The sequence below is a fragment of the Bufo bufo genome, chromosome 6 (genome assembly GCF_905171765.1).
Source record: "Bufo bufo chromosome 6, aBufBuf1.1, whole genome shotgun sequence".
NCBI lineage: Eukaryota > Metazoa > Chordata > Amphibia > Anura > Bufonidae > Bufo > Bufo bufo.
The window spans coordinates 30,910,400-30,932,859 of record NC_053394.1 but is presented as its reverse complement, the minus strand read 5'-3'; the positions used below and the strand labels follow the sequence as shown (position 1 = coordinate 30,932,859).

Genomic DNA, 22,460 nt, shown 5'->3' with positions numbered 1-22,460 from the left:
AAACAAGTTCAGCTAAATTTGCCTTCCAAAAACCATATGGCGTTCCTTTCCTTCTGCGCCCTGCCGTGTGCCCGTACTGCAGTTTAAATATTGAGTTTTATTTGGCGGTTAACCCTTGCTTTGCTACTGGAAAAAATTGATTAAAATGTAAAATCTGCCAAAAAAGTGAAATTCTGAAAATTTATCTCCATTTTCCATCAATTCTTGTGGAACACCTAAAGGGTTAACAAAGTTTGTAAAATCAGTTTTGTATACCTTGAGGGGTCTAGTTTCTAAAATGCAGTCATTTTTAGGTGGTTTCTATTATGTAAGCCTCACAAAGTGACTTCAGTTCAGACCTGAACTGATCCTTAAAAAGTGGGTTTTGGAAATTTTCCGAACTGCTAAGCCTTCTAACGACCCCAAAAAATAAAAATGTAATTTTTAAAATGATCCAAACATGAATTAGACATATCGGGAATGTAAAGTAATTACTATTTTGAAGGTATTACTATCTATTCTAAAAGTAGAGAAATTGAAATTTGCTAATTTTTCAACATTTTTGGTAAATTTTTAATTTTTTTTATAAATAAAAATGTTTGTTTTCTCGTCACATATTGTACTTCATGACAGTGGTAAAAATAAGTGAAAAAAAAAAAATATCTCAGAATGGCCTGTATAAGTAAAAGGGTTTTAAAGTTATCACCACATAAAGTGACATGTCAGATTTGCAAAAAATGGCCTGGGCTGGAAGGTGAAAACAGGCCCGGGGTTGAAGGGGTTAAGGTTGCTCTATTCTGAGTATTGTGGAGTTTCACTTCGTTTGTGAACTACATTTGGCATATTTGCCCGGAGAGCTCCCAGTGCATATGCTGAACATATTTATAGGGCCCCATTCACTCAATATTTTGTTTTGTACACAATGGAGTACAATAGGCTTCATATACCACTGTGTACTTATACAGAGGGATATGTTGCAGTGTTCCATCAGTGCTATACATTGGGGAATCCTCCTGTATACCTATGATGAAAAGAAATAAAAGCAAGAAGAGCTTTAGGTCCAATTGCAGAATGTTCTCTAGAAATGTTTTCTTTTGTGCAGCAGTCATAACCAAGTTTTGTAGATACAGCTCCGTCATTTTAAATTGCTGGCTCCTTATTCTTGAAGCTGCAGCAGTTTTAGGGCTCATGCACAGTAGTGGTTTTTTTTTTTATTCGTATTCGATCATTTTTTTGCAGGTCGGATGCAGACCTATTCAATTCAATGTGGCCGCAAAAGATGCGGACAGCACAATGTGTGCTGTCGGCAACTGTGTGTCCGTTCTGCGGCCTGGCAAAAATACAGAACATGTCCTATTCTAGTCCATTTTATGGACAAAGATAGGACTGTTTTAGAGACATTCCATTCCGCAGAACACAACCAGTAGTCGTGTTTTGCAGATCTGCAATTCGCGGACCACGGCTACGGCTGTGTGCATAAGTCCTTATTCAGGCCTGAACGACAAACCTTGCATGGAAAGCAGGGAAATATATAGGGTTTGTTCACATGATGTATAATTGTGATACAATTCACACCATAAACTTGCATGCATTTGTCCCAAATCAGCAAAATATCTGGGGGAAAAATGCAAAGGACAGGATTGTAGTACAGATTTGAAAAGACATTGTTCTACTTGTGACGTCACTGGGCATGCAGAAAACAGCAAAAAAGTTGTGGTGCACTACTGCCAGCGCCGCTGCCTTCTCAAACAGCTGATCAGCGGAGGTCCCGGGTGTCAGACCCCCGCCGATTAGATACTGTTGATCTAGCCAGAGGAGAGATCATCAGTAAGAAAAAGCTACAGAACCTCTAAGGACACAACAGGAATTTATCAAGCTCTGTAGGCAATAATTAAAAAAAATATTCTGGGTAGGGATGAGCAAACTTGTGTTTTACAAGTTTGAGTTTGATTATGTAAGAGGACTAGGGCATAACGGAAACCAGACGGATCCGTTATGCGGCCCATAGACTTCTATTATGACAGAAGGCCTCTTAAAGGCATTCAGTTACTCCTTCCGTCATTGAATTCAGTTGTGGCCCGTGATAACGGAATCCATATGGGAATTGTAATAAAACTCAAACTTGTAAAACGCAAGTTCGCTCATCCCTAATTTTGGGTTTATACGTCTAAAAATTTTGATATTTGCATTTTTACACCACTCACTCTAGGTTTAAGGGAGAGGTTGCAGTTGATAACTTTGTCTTAATCCACACACACTGTGGATTAAGACAAAGTTATAAACTGCAACTTTTTTTTAAATGTCGCAAAAATGGTCACAATCTCACTCCAGTAAATGGGTGGTGGAGAAAGTGGAGTAACAACTCAACAGACCTGTTACATGTGCGCTTGGCAGCTGAAGGCATCTGTGTTGGTCCCATGTTCATATGTGCCCGAATTGCTGAGAAAAATGAAGTTTTAATATATGCAAATGGGCCTCTAGGAGCAACGGGGGCATCACCATTGCACCAAAAGGCTCTGCTCTCTGCACTTAGACAGGTCCAGGTGTGATGTCATTTACACTGCCTAGCCCTGTCTATCAAAGTGTAGAGGGCACGGACGTTGCAGAGAGCAGAGCCTCTAGGTGTAACAGCAAAGCCCCCATTGCTCCTAGAGGCTAATTTGCATATATTAAAGAGGTTCTCCAAGAGTATAAAATCCCCCCCCATATGCCGGGCACCCCACATGGAATATACTTACCCCGCTCTCGGTCCTCGCATCGCCACTACTGCTTCTCTCGGCACACGGGAGAAAACATCCAGTGTTCAGGAGGGGTTGGAGCAGCCAATGGCAGGTGGGGACGAGCCTCCCTAGCATCGCCGGTGAGGTCACGGAGGCTCGTCCCCGTTTGTCATTGGCTGCTCTGCCCCCCCGACACCGGATGTTTTCGTCCGTGTGCAGGGAGAAGCAGCGGCGCCAGGAGCGGGGACTGGGGTAAGTACATTCCATGTGGGGTGCCTGGCACAGGAGGGGACATTTTATACTCTTGGAGAACCTCTTTAAAACATCATTTTTCTCAGTAATGCAGTCATATATGAACGTGGGACCAACACAGATGCCTCCAGCTGCCGAGCGCACATGTAACAGGTCAGCCAGTGTCATAGGTAAAAATCTGCTGACAGAGGCACCAAATATACTGCAACGTTTGATAAATTTGACACAAATTACAGGAACACAGATTCCTGTAAAACGGACTTAAACCCTTGTGATAAATCTCTCATATACATTGTACAATCTGGTGTTGACTGGAGATGTTCACTAATCTTTTTGAAAGTCAAAGTGCTTCCTCACACTCCCCCATTAATGAAAATTGTACTGCAAAGCAATTCTTGTTCTATGTTCACCACCAGCAACACTGGAAGGATCAGAGTCTACAAACAGCAGTGAACCACACGTCACCAGAGAGTAGCAATCTAGCCCTAGCGGAGGCTTGTCAGTTTTTTCTTTAACATTTCCTACTGCTGTAAAATAATGTCTGTAAGGGCCCATTCAGACGTCCGTAGTACATTGCGGATCCGCAATACACGCGGCCGGCACCCCTATAGAACTGCCTATTCTTTTCCGCAATTGCGGACAAGAATAGGACATGTTCTATTTTTTTCCGGAGCTGCGGCCCGGAAGATCGGGGGTGAGCTCCGGAAATGCGGACATAGTGTGCTCTACGCATCCATTCCTTCCCCATAGAGAATGAATGGGTTCGCACCCATTCCGGATATTGCGGAACGGATGCAGACCCATTCTACGGACGTGTGAATGGACCCTTAGGGTCCCAACATACATGAATTTGGCAGTGGCAGTTTACAAAAAAATAATAATAATACGGTAATCAAGGCAGAATAACTGCTTGTGTTTTTTTGGCCATCTGCAATAGTTGCCTTTTTTGAAGTGGCTCTCCATTTTATTTAACAAACGGTGGCCTATATTTACCCAGGTGTGTCTGCGCCAAATATCTGTCTAAAAGTAGGGCAAGTAGGGTTTCTACACTCCCTCCAGCACAGCAGCTCCCTACTTCTTGCTTCTGCTCGGGGCGTGAACCTCCTGTGTGATTGGCATAGTGGTGCTTGCCTGAACAAGCGCGCTGCCGATGCCAAGAGTGATATGACAGGGGTGGCCGTATCCCCTGGCAATGAGCTGTAAACAGCTGATAGAAAAGGCGTAATTCACAGACAACGAGGGACTTTTGAAATAACATTCCAATTGGTAAGTGCATTATTTGGACGTTATGCATGATCTGGGACACCATATTTAGAGGTGACAACAAGGGGCAGAGCTTTAAATGAAAGGGATAGGATTAAGATGCACCATAATTCTGGAGTGGAATCTGTCTCAAAGTAAGGGCTCATGCAGACTAACTTAATTTCTTTCCGTATCCTCTTTTTTTTTGGGACCGTATGCGGAACCATTCATTTCAATGGGTCCGCAAGAAGAACAGAAGTTACTCAGTTTGCATTCCGTTTCCATATGTTCTATTTTTTTGGTGAATCGAACATGTTCTATCATTGTCCGTATTACGGACAAGGATAGGACTGCTCTATTAGGGGCCAGCTTTTCCGTTTCGCAAAAAATGTAATGCACATGGAGGTCTGTAGTGGACAGTAAAATACATACGGTCGTGTGTATGAGCCCTAAGTCAACCAATAGTTGGTATAGAGTCAGAAAAGTGTCTGTCCTTGCACCACATTTATCATTCAGCCTGACCTCCTGTGATAAATCCGGTGTAGGTCCAGACCGCTGGTCTAAGGTTAAGCCATCTTTAGGATTAGTCACCCCGGGCCAGTGTGCCACTAAAAACGCAAAGATGCACAAAACCCCCCAGCAAAAACCTGTGTGAAAGCAGCCTAATTGGTCAGCGCATGTATGGTTATATACAGTGCTAATACAATTAGGGTTGTCCCGATACCACTTTTTTAGGACCGAGTACAAGTACCGATACTTTTTTTCAAGTAGTCACCGATACCGAATACCGATACTTTTTTTAAATGTCATGTGACCGTTTTGGGGGATCTGTGGATGACGCACTGTCATGTGGGGGATCTGTGGATGGCACTGTTATGGGGGACCTGTGGATGGCACTGTTATGGGGGATCTGTGGATGGCACTGTTATGGGGGATCTGTGGATGGCACTGTTATGGGGGATCTGTGGATGGCACTGTTATGGGGGATCTGTGGATGGCACTGTTATGGGGGATCTGTGGATGGCACTGTTATGGGGGATCTGTGGATGGCACTGTTATGGGGGATCTGTGGATGGCACTGTTATGGGGGATCTGTGGATGGCGCTGTTATGGGGATCTGTGGATGGCGCTGTTATGGGGATTTGTGGATGGCACTGTTATGGGGATCTGTGGATGGCACTGCTATGGGGTGGGATATCTGTGGATGGCATTGTTATGGGGTGGGGGGATCTGAGGATGGCATTGTTATTTGGTGGGGGATCTGTGGATGGTGCTGTTATAGGGGATCTGTGGATGGAACTGTTATGGGGAGGATCTGTGGATGACACTGCTATATGTCATCCACAGATCCCCCTCATAACAGTGTCCCCCAATACACCGGGCCCCGCCGCTCACCGAAGTATTTATAAACGTGAATCCTTATCCTGTTATTAAGTTGAACTAACGCTGCCCTCTCCCATGTTCCCCTGTATCCCCCTGTATCCCCACAGCACTTACTTAAGCTTCCATAGCAGGCAGAGCGGACGGCACCAGTAACGTCACTCACTGACGTCGCGCGTCTGCTCCGCCTGCTTCATTCATAAAGTGGGCGGAGCAGGCGCTCTACGTCAGTGAGTGACGTTACTGCTGCCGTCTGCTCTGCCTGCTATTGAAGCTTACAGGGGGATACAGGGGAACATGGGAGAGGGCAGCGTTAGTTCAACTTAATAACAGGATAAGGATTCACGTTTATAAATACTTTGGTGAGCGGCGGGGCCCGGTGTAAGAGTACAGTGACTGCACCGGGCCCCGCCCCTAGTTACGGACTCCAGCCCCTCCTCTCTCCCGATGCTGCATCTTTGCCGGGCCGCAAAAATATTCATTGCGGGAAAAAAAAAAAAGTATTCTATTTATGTATCGGGGCGGGGTATCGGCGGCTGAGTACCGCCGAGAAAACTCGGAATCGGTCCAGATACCGATACTAGTATCGGTATCGGGACAACCCTAAATACAATACTCCCTGCCAAACAAGGCAAGTAGCAGTAATGCATGTAATCAAAAACTGTATTATGTTTGACCATATTTTCAGAAGGGTCGAAATACTGTGAATCTACCTTCACGTACGAAAATTCTTTTTAAACAACTCCTGGAATGCGCTCATGACTGGTAAGGAAAAAGACCTGAAACCTATAAAAGTACACTTTGCCAAATACATAAAAAAAAAAAAAAAAATAATCTAAAATGAGTTGCACAAATATTAAAGAAAAATTCATAAGTAGTGTGTCTATTTTATTCTCTCTCCAAGGCCTCATGCACACAAGAAACTGAAATTTTTTTGTACTATTTCAGTGATGCCCAACCTGCGGCCCGCGAAGCAGTGTCATGCGGCCCGCGCAGTAACAGGACTTTATCAGCGCAGGGCGCGCTGCGAACGGCACAGGCAGCAAAGCGATGCTGCCTGTGCCTGCAATCTTCCCGCTCAGCGCCGCCTCGTAGCTAATTTATTCACTGCACTTGCCTCTGTGAAATTGAAGAGAAGCGCCGTAATCTCGCACAGGCGCACTGGCAGAGGAATCGAAGTGCCATGCACAGTCTTCCTGGCCTCTGCCAGTGCGCCTGTGCGAGATTACGGCGCTTCTCTTCAATTATACAGAGGCAAGTGCAATAAATAAATTAGCTAGGAGGCGGCTCTGGGTGAGGGGGGGGTCTGTGGATGACACTTAAGGGGGGGGGGGGCGGATCTGTGGATGACACTTAAGGGGGGGGGATCTAGGGAGGGGTGTGGGAGGTCCGATAGGTATGTGGGGGTGGGGGATCCGGGAGGGGAGCCCATAAAATATTTTGCTATGGGGCCCAGTCATTTCTAGCTACGCCCCTGATTGGTAAGATTGGGCGGGCACTGGAGCGATAGAGCACCCTGCTGTAGGAGAAGCCGGCGGGAGATGAAAGGAGGAGGGGCCAGCTCCTGGTGGTGTAGGGCACACGGCGCAAGCATGGCGGTGAAGGATCTGACTGAAACCTAAAGACCAGACATCAAGGTAGACCTGCAGAAAAAGGTGACAGCGCAGTATGTGATGTATATATGTGTGTAATGTATGTAGTGCAGTGTGTGATCATCATATACTGCACTACATACATTACACACATGTATACATCACATGCCCCCTCACAGTAATAATGCCAAGATATGTGCCCTCTTCACAGACGTAATGCTCACTCATGCCCCCTCACAGTAGTTATGCCCAGATATGTGCCCCCTCAAAGTAGTTATGCCAGATGTGCCCTCTTCACAGTAGTAATGCTCACTCGTGCCCCCTCACAGTAGTTATGGCCTGATGTGCCCTCTTCACAGTAGTTATGCCCTGATATGTGCCCTCCACACAGTAGTTTTACCCTGATATGTGCCCCCTCACAGTAGTTATGCCAGATATGTGCCTTCTTCACAGTAGTTATGCTCACTTGTGCCCCCTCACAGTAGTTATGCCCTGATATGTGCCCTCCTCACAGTAGTTATGCCCTGATATGTGCCCTCCTCACAGTAGTTATGCCCTGATATGTGCCCCCTCACAGTAGTAATGCTCACACGTGCCCCCTCACAGCGTTTGCATTTCTTTCTGGCAAAGCTACCTGGTTCCGGCCTGCGAAATTTATACCTAGCAGCAGAAGAACTCTTTATGGCAGTCTGTATGCGCAGAAAGGCAAAAAGAAAATGCTAGTCCACAGACAAATGCAAGAGGTTTGTGTACATTGATAACAGCCTAGGAGGGCAGCCATGGGGAACACCCCCTTCTGCCATGCTCCGAAATGCTTCCATTATAAAAGTGCCAATTCAAGTAATAGATATTTTGGGGGAATGCTGTTAGTGCAGATCTCCAACACAAGGCCTTAGAGTCTATACTTATAATAGAAAAAAAAAAATGACTGATTTTCAGATACAACACATAGTATACTGTACCTTTGATCTACAAAATCAATGAAAACCCAACCCCCACTAGCCTGGGGTTATTTGATCATATTTACAAAAAAAAAAAAAAAAAAAAGGAACAAAGACGTCATAAGTCAATTCCCAAAGTAAAATGGAGAGGCCTCCAATAACAGTCAGGCCAGCGCTGTTACCCAGTACAAATCCAAATAAATGCAGATTTGAGGGCATCTGCACAAAGCACCAGGGATACAATTACAGAACTACTCTCCTAAAGTGTAATTGGATTGGGCAGAAGATGGGAGCACCCCCCCCCCCCAAAAAAAAAAAAAAAAAAAAGGTTAGCAGAAGATAAGTGAATACGCCTCATTTCAACAGGAAGGGAGGCGTTATTCACGAATGCCCAGAACAAGTAGGCCCCAGTAACCATTTGGTAACATGTGGTCATCTGTCAGATAAGATGTCAGATAAGGAAAACTACACTGCTCAAAAAAATAAAGGGAACACAAAAATAACACATCCTAGATCTGAATTAATTAAATATTCTTCTGAAATACTTTGTTCTTTACATAGTTGAATGTGCTGACAACAAAATCACACAAAAATTAAAAAATGGAAATCAAATTTTTCAACCCATGGAGGTCTGGATTTGGAGTCACACTCAAAATTAAAGTGGAAAAACACACTACAGGCTGATCCAACTTTGATGTAATGTCCTTAAAACAAGTCAGAATGAGGCTCAGTAGTGTGTGTGGCCTCCACGTGCCTGTATGACCTCCCTACAACGCCTGTGCATGCTCCTGATGAGGTGGCGGACGGTCTCCTGAGGGATCTCCTCCCAGACCTGGACTAAAGCATCTGCCAACTCCTGGACAGTCTGTGGTGCAACGCGACGTTGGTGGATAGAGCGAGACATGATGTCCCAGATGTGCTCAATTGGATTCAGGTCTGGGGAACGGGCGGGCCAGTCCATAGCATCAATGCCTTCGTCTTGCAGGAACTGCTGACACACTTCAGCCACATGAGGTCTAGCATTGTCTTGCATTAGGAGGAACCCAGGGCCAACCGCACCAGCATATGGTCTCACAAGGGGTCTGAGGATCTTATCTCGGTACCTAATGGCAGTCAGGCTACCTCTGGCGAGCACATGGAGGGCTGTGCGTCCCTCCAAAGAAATGCCACCCCACACCATTACTGACCCAATGCCAAACCGGTCATGCTGGAGGATGTTGCAGGCAGCAGAACGTTCTCCACGGCGTCTCCAGACTCTGTCACGTCTGTCACATGTGCTCAGTGTGAACCTGTTTTCATCTGTGAAGAGCACAGGGCGCCAGTGGCGAATTTGCCAATCTTGGTGTTCTCTGGCAAATGCCAAACGTCCTGCACGGTGTTGGGCTGTAAGCACAACCCCCACCTGTGGACGTCGGGCCCTCATATCACCCTCATGGAGTCTGTTTCTGACCGTTTGAGCAGACACATGCACATTTGTGGCCTGCTGGGGGTCATTTTGCAGGGCTCTGGCAGTGCTCCTCCGGTTCCTCCTTGCACAAAGGCGGAGGTAGCAGTCCTGCTGCTGGGTTGTTGCCCTCCTACGGCCTCCTCCACGTCTCCTGATGTACTGGCCTGTCTCCTGGTAGCGCCTCCATGCTCTGGACACTATGCTGACAGACACAGCAAACCTTCTTACCACAGCTCGCATTGATGTGCCATCCTGGATAAGCTGCACTACCTGAGCCACTTGTGTGGGTTGTAGACTCCGTCTCATGCTACCACTAGAGTGAAAGCACCGCCAGCATTCAAAAGTGACCAAAACATCAGCCAGGAAGCATAGGAACTGAGAAGTGGTCTGTTGTCACCACCTGTAGAACCACTCCTTTATTGGGGGTGTCTTGCTAATTGCCTATAATTTCCACCTGTTGTCTATCCCATTTGCACAACAGCATGTGAAATTGATTGTCACTCAGTGTTGCTTCCTAAGTGGACAGTTTGATTTCACAGAAGTGTGATTGACTTGGAGTTACATTGTGTTGTTCAAGTGTTCCCTTTATTTTTTTGAGCAGTGTATATAATGTGCATAAAATTAGCTCTTTGGGATGGGCTCACACGTAGGTTTTTGCTGTCGTTTTTCTTTCCTTTTTGCATTTTTAACGGCATTTACAGTACCTTGCAAAAGTATTCACCCCCTTGACTTTTTTTTCGTATTTTGGTGCCTCACAACCTGGAATTAACAGTTTGTTTGAGTATTTGCATCATTTATTTTATAGAACATGCCCACATCTTTGAAGATCCTTTTCCACTGCGCTACGAATTTGACCGCGCAGCCGCAGTGGAAAAGGAGAGAGGAGGAGAGTAAAAGGGCGGGCAGAGGCACACGGAGGGCGGGGTTATGAGCCGTTGAGGAGGTGCTGCCTGGGGCTCGGACGATTGAGACGCCGCCCTGGGCACTTGAGAGGGCGCATTTACAGAATCTTAAAAGTTCATTTTTGGCTGAAAGAAAACTCCATTGGATACAACAAAGGTACCGTTTTTAAGTTCTGGGTGGCACATATAACGCTATTTGATCAGTCTAATATGCTCAAATGTGGTGACAGACTCCCTTTAAGTCTGACCACAGATTTTCTATTGGATTGAGATCTGGACATTTACAGGTTTCCTCTTAAACCACTCAAGTGTTGCTTTAGCCGTGTGTTTGGGGTCATTGTCCTGCTGGAAAATGAACCTCCGTCCTAGCCTCAAATCACGCACAGAGTGGTGCAGGTTTTGCTGAAGAATATCCCTGTATTTAGCACCATCCATCTTTCCCTCAACTCTGACCAGTTTCCCAGTCCCATCCCCCCAGCATGATGCTGCCACCACCAGAGGTCGCAATAATGTCTGTACAAGCGTCAAAATCCTGTTCAGGCCATTTTACTCCCTGGAAAAAGTCTAAGGCATAACCTAACCCTGACTTGTACTTCTCAACAACATTGTCCCTTACTTGTCTGGAGAGTTCCTTGGTCTTCATGGCAGTGTTTGGTTAGAGATGCCTCTTGCTTAGGTGTTACAGCCTCTGGAGCCTTTCAAAAAAGGTGCGTATATGTAATGACAGATCATGTGACACTTAGATTGCACACAGGTGACATCATTTCACTAATTATGTGACTTCTGAAGGTAATTGGTTGCACCAGAGCTTTTTATGGGCTTCCTAACAAAGGGGTGAATACATACGCACATGCCAGTTTTCTATTTCTAAACAATAGTTTTATTTATATATTTTTCTCATCTCACTTCACCAACTTTAGACTATTGTGTTCTGATCCATCACATAAAATTCAGATTAACAAAACAAGAAAAAAAAGTCAAGGGGGTGAATGCTTTTCCAAGGCACTGTATGTAGTAAAACTGTCAGCTCCAGATGTTAGCTGAAGGTCTATAGGAAATCTAAAACGCAGGCTACAAAAGCATTTTTTGCTCCTGGCATTTTTCTTCATTAGGTTTTCTTTTTAAAAACATCACATGATGAAGCTCTTGCCATTTTTTCAGGTGTTTTCACATCTCTATAGGGGAAAATCATTAAGAATATGCTAATGGTAAGACTGGCGTGCAAGTCTGCACGAAAAATCTAAGAAGTGGCAGAATCTGGCACGTCCACACTTTTCCAGGCATGCTTGACAAGGAGGTGTGGCTTAGCAGAAAGGGTAGGGCCTCAGGGTACGTTCGAGGATTCCAGCAGGCAGTTCCGTTGCCGCATCTGCCTGCCGGATCCAGAAATCCGTATGCAAAACGGATAGCATTTGTTTCCGGATCCGGCTGACAAATGTATTGAAATACGGGATCCGTCTCTCCGGTGTCATCCGGAAAAAACGGATCCTGTATTTATTTATTTTTCACATTTTTAAAAGGTCTGCGCATGTGCAGACCGGTAAACCGGATCCAGTTTTCTGGAACACTTGGTACCGGATCCGGCATTAATACATTTCATACATAATACAAAATACATTTTAATACATTTCAATGCTGCGGTATTTTCTCCGGCCAAATACCATAAGAGTGACTGAACTGAAGACATCCTGATGCATACTGAACGGAATGCTCTCTATTCAGAATGCATAAGGATAAAACAAGCTTTTTTTCCGGTATCGAGCCCCTGTGACGGAACTCAATAACAGAAAACTTTAACGCTAGTGTAAAAGTACCCTTAGAGGAACCATTTTGCACCACAATTCTAGTGTAAAGATCTGTCTCAAAGTAAGCCGACCATTAATCGATAGAGTCAGAGAAAGGTGTCTATCCCTGAAACACATTTATCATCCAGCCTAAGCCCCAATGACAAATCTGGTGCAGTTCTAGACCGCCGGTCTAAGCTTACGCCATCTTTACGCCATCTGCTTCATTATGTTACGTTGTTACGACTAAGGACTTGGTTCCGAAACGCGTCAACTGATCTTGTATACTGGGTGGATGTGTCTGCTGTAAACACTATTTGTGAATAAAGAAGAAGAAGTTTTTAGAGGACCTCTATACGAATCCGGAGCCGTTCTTTTGTATTTTACGCCATCTTTAGGCCTCGTTCAAATTTCCATTTTTCACTGAAGTGTGCTATCCGCATTTTCCACAGACAGAACATGTACCCATTCATTTTATTGTGTTTGTTCACATATCCGTGAGACACACACTAATTTGGTCCATGATACAGACCAAACACGCCCATTTAAGACTATAGGTCCATGAAAAACCACTGACACTCATGGCATCTGTGTTCTGTGTTTCATTAAAAACATTGGTAGGAAAAGCTCAGGAAGTTAAATTTCAGCTGAGCAGTGTCCGTGGAATATGGATGACACACGGTGGGAAAAATACATAAACTGACCAATCACGGATGAAAAATGGATACGGAAATGTGAAAAGGGCCTTGGGATAGTAAATCTGAAAAAAAAATTATATTTTTGGCCACCTAAGGCCTCATGCACAAGACCGTGTGCAAGCCATGGTCGTGCTGCAGACCGCATAGTACGGGCACAGACCGTCTGTGGATTTATTCACTGGAATGGGGTCCACAATCCACATCTGATGGTCCGCACCGCAAGTGCTTGCAGTACTTTTTTACAGTGCAGAAGCATGGACAGAAAACCCAACGACGTATGCCGCAGTGCTTCCGATCCATGCCGCCGTTTCGCACCTCCCAAGTTGTGGACCCAATCAAGTGAATAGATCCACATCCGTGATATGGTGAGCACACGGCCGATGCCCGTATATCGCAGACCTGCCGTTTGTGGTTCGCAGCGTGGGCACGGGCCGCCTACGGTTGTGTGCATGAGGCCTTAGTTATTCTGCCATTTTTGCACAAAAGTCCACATTTGTGTGAATCCACACATTTCCAAAAATCGCGATGAAATTTAAGGCAATCTGCACTGTATGGAAAGGAATCAATGCTCCCCCCCGGATTACTCGCTGTCAGCAATATACATAAACTACATTACAAAATGCCTTTTTATAAAACATCAGCTACATGCAGAACTTATTTTTATGACATACAGCGGCTTTAAAAAAAAAGAATTGTGGGATTGCAGTACATGAGAATTAACCCGCTTTATTACAAGCAGCTAGCAAAAAAATAAAAACACACTTCACGTGACGACCAGGATCAAATGTATTTTCAAAATTACACGAAAGCGGATTGAGTAAGCACTCAGCCACATGCATTTATCCAACATGCATCATGCTTGTCAGCCCCTAATACATGGTAGAGCTTCTAATAGCTATACAAAACTTAGAAGGGTAAGAATATATAATTCATGATTTTCATTCAGGAACACTTAAGGAATCACACCAGCGCAATTCTCCCTAAAGTTACAAGTGATTGAATGTTTGAGCATCACTGGCTGCTCTGCATCCTAATATGGCTGGGCTGGCAGCATTACAATAAAAGTCATCTTCATTACAGCGCTTTGCAATTTGTCAAAATGTATTTGCACGTGCCCTCTATCAAGGAATCCAAATAAAAAATGTGACTCCACACCCATGACTAATTAACTTAATATCAAAATCATGCAAAGGCCTGCGTATTATGGTAGAAACTGAACCGCCCTCTCTCTCCTGCTGGATTTGTGGAGAAGGAAACAATAGCAGAAAATGACTATAAAAACAGCCTAAAATCTATTTTTGAAGAGAATCCTGACCTTGCTCTCTTGATCTGCTGTTAGACTTCCCTTCATATCCCCCCCCTCCCCGAAAAAATGTGTTTAAAAAAATAAATAAAATCATCTGTGATACGAGAGGCGATCCTTTTAAATGTCAAGAGTCATGTATGCATGTGGACGTTCTTTTGACTGTCAACTGTGACGGTCCGTTCGGTCCCCAATGTGCATAGGATGAGACCGGACATTATGTTGTAGGTGGAGGACACTGGATACAATCTACAGCCTATGAATAATATACAAATTATCTAAGAATTAACACTTTTAAAGTCTCTCGCCACTCTTTAAGGCTACGTTCACAAGTCCGGCATGCCTAATCTGACACAAATGCCGGACAAAAAACATGGGCTGAACCCAGCATTTATGCCGGAAAGCAACCGGATCACCTCAAACCCCCATTATAGTCAAAGGTGATCCCGATTGTGAACTGAAGAATCCACCAATGCCGGATCTAGTGAAATCTGACAGGCTGCTCTCTGCCAAAACAGTCTGCCGGAACCGCTGCCGCAGACGTAAATGTGCCCAAAGCAGCTGATGCAGGTTATACTGAGGGTAGGTTCCACAGAAGCCACTAGTTGGAGACCGCTGGTTCGGACAAATCAGCATCTGCATGTAAAACCATTTGCCCAGAAACTTTGTTCTGGCCCAATAAGTTCTGCAGGACTCATGATGCTTGCTAGGGTTCATTCAAATGCCAAATGAGGGCCATTTTAAGAACCAATTAAAGTCTACGGGGCTATTCAAGTGCTTTTTTTTTTTTTTTAACAACTAGTGAATAGCAGCTGTCGAAAAATAGGACATGTCCCATCTTTGGCTGCTTCCAAGGCCAGGCAGACTCCACTGAAATAAATAGACCATGTAGAAAGGAGTGCACCAGCGTAACAGCCATCAAAAACAGATACACTATGGAAAAAGGGCTTTCAGGGGCTAAAAAAAATTAAATAAAATGTAAATACTTAGCTCACCACTTGCATGCGAAGGAACACTTGCTCCACACTGGAGGCAGCAGGACCTTACAGTCATGATGTCACATGATCACAAAGAGAGCCATCAGGTCCTGCTACATCCAGTGCAGAGCGAGTGTCCCTGTGGGCAAAAGGAGTGCACATATAGATTTAAAAAAATATATATATTGTATCTGTCGGCACTACGGGAGGTGGGAGACGATTTTATAAAATGGACTACTTATTAGGGCTGAGCGAATTGGGTTGCTGTATCCGAACCAGATTCTTTTAAAAACTACGTTAACAGTTAAACGTATTGCCTCCACGGAAGTCTTTCCAAAGTTTCAGCAAATATCTTGAGACTTCCTTCATCTCGCCTCTATTACGTGTCACTTTGTTTATTCGCATAAATTACTATATCAAAATACAAAGTTGAACTTGGATTTATTAATGAGGCACAAAGCAGAGTTCAGCTTAGTATTTTGCTATAGTAATTTATGCGAATAAACGAAGTGACACGTGAGAGACTAAAAGTCTCACGATATTCACTAAGGGTATTTTCACACTTGCGTTTTTCTTTTCCAGCAATGAGTTCCGTCCTAGGGGGCTCTATACCGGAAAAGAACTGATCAGTTTTATCCCCATGCATTCTGAATGGAGAGCAATCCGTTCAGGATGCATCAGGATGTCTTCAGTTCAGTCACTGTACGGTTTTTGGATGGAGAAAATACTGCAGCATGCTGCGGTATTTTCTCCGTCCAAAATTCCGGAACACATTTAAAAATGCATTAAATGCCGGATCCGGCCCCAAGTGTTCCGGAAAAATGGATCTGGCTTTGCAGTCTGCGCATGCGCAGACCTTTAAAATTGTGAAAGAGATAAAATACTGGATCCGTTTTTCCAGATGACAACCGGAGAGACAGATCCGGTATTGCAATACATTTGTGAGATGGATCCGGAAACAAATAGTATCCGTTTGCATACAGATTGCCGGATCAGACAGGCAGTTCCCGCGACGGAACTGCCTGCCGGAATCCAGCGACGCTAGTGTGAAAAGTACCCTAAAACTTTAGAAACACCTCCGCAGAGGCAATACATTTTACAGTAGGACGGGCCCATATCCTTAACGATGTTTTCAAAAGAACCAGGTTCTGATACAGCTATCCGAACCCAATTCACTCAACGCTACTACTTATATACACTGGGGCACTATTGGGTGGCCAATGGATGTCCAGGGGGCACTATGAGGGTCATTATGTGTACTGAGGGCACTGCAGGGGTTTAGTTTAAACAAAAAAGTCAATGAACTACATCTGTTTTATATGGGCATTAAAACAGGTGGATGGTCAGAAAATGGATACCGAGATGCAAAACTGCCATTAAAAAAAAAAAATAAAAAACTTAGACAATAAAAAGATACACATTTTTTTCCCCGCTGTTGTGTGAATATACCCTTATGGCACATTTTTTGCCCAAAGTAGCCAATGCTAAAACTTGCTGCAAGTTCCTAACTTTTTGGGCTGCTTCCTAGCTAGGGCTATGCCGATTCTTCTGTATTGATCGCTTCACAAATGAAAAATAGCTTCCTCAAATCTATAGCAATGTGGTGTCTAAAATCTGCAACAATTGGTTTCTTCACCCCCCACCCCGACACGTACTATGGAAGCACAGGTATTGTAAATTTCAAAAACATTATAGAACTTCGACACAAATAAGTTATCTTGGTCATAAAATGTTAAAATTTAACAGGAACAAAAAAAAAAAAAAAAAGAAGTTTCCCTAAAGAATACAGTACATGAGAGCGAGATAATCCCAAGTTCAATGCGCACAGCTATATCGTAAAAGCAATCAATTTAAGTTTTGTGTCATTGTCGTAAAGATAAAATACTTGGCAATTCTAAACTTTGGACCCTTTGTTAAAAAACTCGTACATGCAAAACGAGTCATAAAAAAAAAAAAAAAAATGCCTGCATTGCCTGACCTTAGAGTTGGTGCAAAACTTGCTCAGAATATTAGCACTCAAAAAAAAAAAAAAACATTCATTCAACAGTGGGGAGAACGGAATCAGATAAAAGTCTACAAAAGTCATAACCTCTCCTAACCCCCAACAAAAATTAACAACTATATACCAAAAGCCAGTAACAAACCATCACTGCTGTCAAGCAAAACTTCCCCTCCTCATGTTCTACCACCCAAAGCGATGGTCTCTAACCTGTTTCTCCTCCAGGCGGTGCAGAACTAGAACTCCCAGCATGCCCCTGCAACGCCTGGATCACCACAACAGAGACCTCTTCTTCCTTTTAGATCTCTGCTTGAGAAAGCAAAAAAAAAAAAAAGCTACATGTGAACACAGCTTCAGGGCCGTGCAATCATTTATTTTTTTGCTTTCTATCTCCAATCTTCTGGCTAATTTTTGCACAGCAGCACTCATGTAAGGAATGCATGGTGCCGTATAATAAAAACCTAGCCATGGCAGAGAAGGAGTTAACACAAATCTGGTTACACATACAAAAGAAAAAACTAAACAAAAAACAATCCCCTAGCTATTTTTTTTTTTGGGGGGGGGGGGGGGGGGGCTCTTAATTTGTGTACAAGTCCCGGTCCTAGATAATTGATCCCATCTAAATAAGTCACAGAACCTACTCCTAAATGTCTCAGGGGTTAAAACCATTTCATCAACTCCTATCCATCATGTGTAAACTGTAAACCCACAGAATTTTTTTTAGTCCCCCCCCCCCCCACCCTTCATGTAATACGTGCTCAGCTACTGTTTCAGGAAGAGGACAAAGAAAGGCTATCACAGCATGAAATTACATCTGAACCCAAGCATAATTTGCATAATGGGCTTTGCTAAAAATTATTTCAAAGCCCCCCCTTCACTTTTAGGCTTAGATAAAATTAACTTTCCACCAGGATTAATATTGGCCCCCCCTTCCATATCGTGCCACTGGGATATACACACTGAAGTCTTCCCCCCTCCCGAAAAAGAAAAAAATGACAATGCAAATCAATGACAAAAAAATAAAACAAAATGAAGAAGAGGAGGAGGAGGAGGAGGGGGGGATGCAGATGAACGGGTGAGCTTCACAAAAAAAAAAAAAAAACACACAAAGCCCAGCAACTTTTTCTGAAAGGAGTCATTTTTGCCTTTTAACCCTGCCGATGACACAGAGGGGATAGAAACAGGACCTTAGAGATGGAAAGGAAGGAGAGGGGGAGAAGAAAAAAAAAAACATACTGTAATCGAGGAGTTCTCATTCATCCCGTGCCCATCCCCCAGCATGCTGCAGCCACCAAAAGGAGATCTTCTCTCATATTCCTGGTGTGCAGGGGTTCCTCGGGGAGCGCGGTGATCCTTAATCATGGGGTGAGGAAGGTTCCTCCGGGAAGGGCGAGCGAGCTAGCTGGAGCTAGGCCTCAGGCCCCTCTCACGCCCCCCTCTCCTCATGAGCCTCACCCCCATCATCCCTGCCCACCATTCAAGGAACACACACACACAAAAAAAAAAAAAAGTGTTTGCAGAAAGAAGGGAGGGGGAGAGAGCGCAAGGCATCGAGTTTCTTTAATTAAGCAAACAGAAGAAGAAAAAAAAAAAAAAACACACACACCCAAAAAAAAATAATCATAGCTGCAAACTAAAAAGCCCCCCCCCCCCAAAAAAAAGAAGGTCTGATAGGGACTGATCTCTGAACCCGCTGTAAAGGGAAGTGGCGATTACCTAGAAACCTGATAACAATGCACCCCCCCATGGGCACTGTAATGTTAGGGTGGTGGTGGGCGTCACTGCACCCAATGCAGCCCCAAGTGTGGACAGGGTCATGGAGTCTGGAGGGGGGGGGGGGGGGGACAGGTAAATATACCCTTAGAAAATCTCCAAAGGATCCACCTGAGAGCTGCAGCACTTCACCTGGAGGGGGGGGGGGGGGGGGGGTGTTGAATTTTGGGCAATTAACAAGCGCAGGAGTCGGGGGCGCGCACAGAAGGGGGAGGGACCCGGGAACGCGCAGGGGAAGGTAAACCGAGCGGGGACGCGCGCTATATAAAACAGAGGTGGCGGTGGGGGGTGTTTCCTGCGCGCTCCCGGCATTAGAAACGCGGGCCGAGCGGCGGGAGTTCCTCTCGCTCCCCCCCACCAAAGCCAAGCCCGTCCCCCCTGACCAAACTCCCAGCAACAGCCGGACAACCGAGCCCCGGCCGCATGATTGGCCTCACCGGGCACGGAGGAGAGGGGAGTAGTGAGGAGAATCCGGCATTTTGGGACAACTCTGTGCTCCCTTCATCAACTTGCCGCCCACCGTACTTTAACTCTCCGCGACCGGCTAACAAAAAAAAAAAAGATGGAGAGAAAGAGAGGGGGGATAGTGTGAGGAGAAAGGGGTCGCAGTCACGTGACGGAGGCCGTTAAACCCGCTGCCCCCCCCCCCCCCCCCCCCCTCCGCTCGCGCACGCCCACTTCGCGCGGTTTTTTTCCGTTACCTTAGAGCCGTGAGGAGGAGAAGAGCCGACCGCTCGCGCGGTGACAGGAGAGGACACCGGTTCCGGGTTGGTCGTGGTCGTCGCTTACCCCCCCCCCCCCCCCTCTTCTCCTCCCCTTTCTCTCTCAGTTGCGGGTGTTAAGTTGTAAAGAGAAACCGGTGACCCGTCGGGTGCGATTTGGGGTGTTTAAAAGAATTAGAGCTTACCTACACAGTGAATGAGCTTGTGCCGCCAAGAGTCAAGTTCCTGTCGAAAACCGCGCCTCTCGATAGAGCATTGCTGGCTCTTACACAGACTCGCCATTTTCTGCTGGCCTCGCACGGACCCTCCCCCTCTAACAACCGCCACCCCCCTCCTCTACTGTCCTCCCTCCCCTCTGCCACTCGGTACGTAGACCTCGGTGACGTCAGCACGTACAGTACAGTCCTGTCACTATCGGGCTGTGTGAGGTAAAAATCCCGCCCAGCCTCACGAGCTGCCTCCTCCACAGCCCCGGTGAGGAACCTGTGAACCCAGCGCTACAGAATCGCACCTATACGGAGGTGTCCAGCTGTGCGGCGGGACTACAACTCCCAGTATGCTCCACCTTCTTTAAACCATTATCGTACCGAAGTCCCAGTAAGGGGGTCCCTTTTGTGCAGCTACAGGTGCCAGCAGGGGCGTTGCTAGGGTCTCCAAGCCCACATCCAGGGCCTCCAGGTCACGTCTCCTCCGATGTAGATCTTCTGTCATCATCTTCTCCATTTGGTCCGGACAACTTAACACCCGCAACTAAGTGGTAGCTGCAAATACAGTGAAGGAGTTCAAGCATGCATGGGATAGGCATAAGGCCATCCTTCATATAAGATAGGGCCAGGGGCTATCCATAGTATTCAGTATATTGGGCAGACTAGATGGGCCAAATGGTTCTTATCTGCCGACACATTCTATGTTTAACTTCTTTCAGTCGTGCCTCGTCTCTGCAGAGTGTGACACACAGACATCTTAGCTTCCTCCCTTTTCTATTATCATCCCCTAACCTGGAGCCCTCAGTGTTATCCTGCTGCTCACTGTGCTCCCCAATATCCCCAAATACTATCCTGAAGAAATATGAGTGCCCCCCATAGTAATAGTGGTCCTCAAAGTCCCACCAATAGTAATTCCTTTCCAGAATGCCCTCATTAGTAATACTGCCTCCTACAGTTCCCTCAATAGTGATGATGCTCCCCAAGAGTGCCCCTATTAGTAGAAGAGCCCTCCAGTATTAATAATGCTCTCGCAGAGCCCCCAGTAGAAATGAGCCCCCCTATTGTTCCCCAGTGGTAATAAAGCTCTCTACATACCCCTCAGTAGTAATAAGGCTCCCATGGTACTCTTAGTAAAAATAAGGAGGATCTATAAGTCCCTCCTATATAGCCCCCAGTAGTAATAAGAACACCTATAATGTCCCCTGGATTTGCAGTACCTCCGGTAGTTATATTCCTCCCTCCACCATACAGTCCCATGTAAGTAACATCACACCAGCTCTCTTGCCCTCTCCAAAATACAGTCCTATGTAAAGAACATCACTACTAGTGATGATCGAGAACCAAGGTATTCGGCCCGAACACACTGCTATATTCGGGTGCTCAACCAAGCACCCGAGTATAATTGAATCAATGGGAGAGAACCAGGCACCCCCTGCTCTGTAGAGGGGAAATGGATCGGGAACAGCATGGGGATGATGTCTGGATTCATCTTGGACATCTGCTGCAGGGCTCCAGATGGCGACCAAAATGGTCGCCAATGCGACATAGAATTTCAAAATGGCGACAAGACTTTGTAGTCTTGTCGCCATTTGCACCTAGACTCTCCGCTGCTCTGCCTGTCACGCAGGAGTTGAACTGACATGGGACGGGCTGCACATCCCATGTTCTCAACAGCACAGGGGAGAAGGAGGCAGTCCCTCCCCCCTGTGCCACTGCTGCCACCAATTGGCTAATAGAAGCGAGGAAGAGGGGAGGGGCTGTGGCCACTGCGCCACCAATGAATATAGTTGATGCCTGAATACAAACGCAGGCTGCGGGTGCTGGCCATACCCGGCACCCAGCCTCTATGACGGCGCGCTGTGATCTGCCGCTATTAACCCGTCAGGTGTATTGCAGTCTTAGAGACTGGGTATGGGATATGGCCGTCACCCGCAGCCTGCGTTTGTATTCAGGCATCAACTATATTCATTGGTGGCACAGTGCACCAAATTATTCCCCCCCCAAAACCCAGGTATTATAAAGTATAATCATTGGTGGCGCAAAATTTTGGTATCGTGACAACCCTAGGTAAGACATGTATTTTTTTTATTATACCGTAATTATATGTATTTTCAATTTGGCGACTAAAAGTTTTAATTTAGCTCCTAAATTTTTGAGGTTAGGAGCCAATGACTCCTTGATATTTTTTTAGTCTGGAGCCTTGTGCTGGGAACCATGTTGTCTGAGTTGTACGCCACTTTTACAGACTGACAAAAATACGCACAAAACCCCCCCAAAAAAACGATTTTACAGGAAAAATTGTTAGGAAACATTCTTTCCTGTATATTCAATTGTATATAAAGTGCAAGTGCTGCAAAAAATTACAAGCAAGAGGCACTCCGATACAACCTGTATATCACATAAAGGAGGGCCTCATTCACATTGTGGTATAATTGTTCAGGTAGTGGGACTCCTACACCCATAAAGCCTATGCACTAAGTGAAAGGGATGCCAAAAATTACAAGGAACCAGCACGCCAAAACACCCTTTAGGGTACTTTCACA

At 45.4% G+C, this 22,460-nt stretch overlaps 1 protein-coding gene across 8 annotated transcripts in view; it reads right to left on the bottom strand.

The window, feature by feature from the left end:
• Window positions 1–20,022, bottom strand: part of LCOR (ligand dependent nuclear receptor corepressor) — a 69,142-nt gene extending 49,120 nt beyond the window's left edge. For 3 of the 8 annotated variants that reach the window (XM_040437313.1, XM_040437314.1, XM_040437321.1), the window contains exon 1: window positions 19,897–20,016. In XM_040437313.1, the coding sequence (XP_040293247.1) occupies window positions 19,897–19,993 (97 nt within the window). In that variant the 5' untranslated portion in view covers window positions 19,994–20,016. Of the gene's footprint in view, window positions 1–17,361; window positions 17,381–18,452; window positions 18,573–19,896 lie in introns of those variants that run through there. The other 5 variants (XM_040437317.1, XM_040437315.1, XM_040437319.1 and 2 more) reach the window with 5 other exon arrangements.
• Window positions 20,023–22,460: the final 2,438 nt, after the last annotated feature.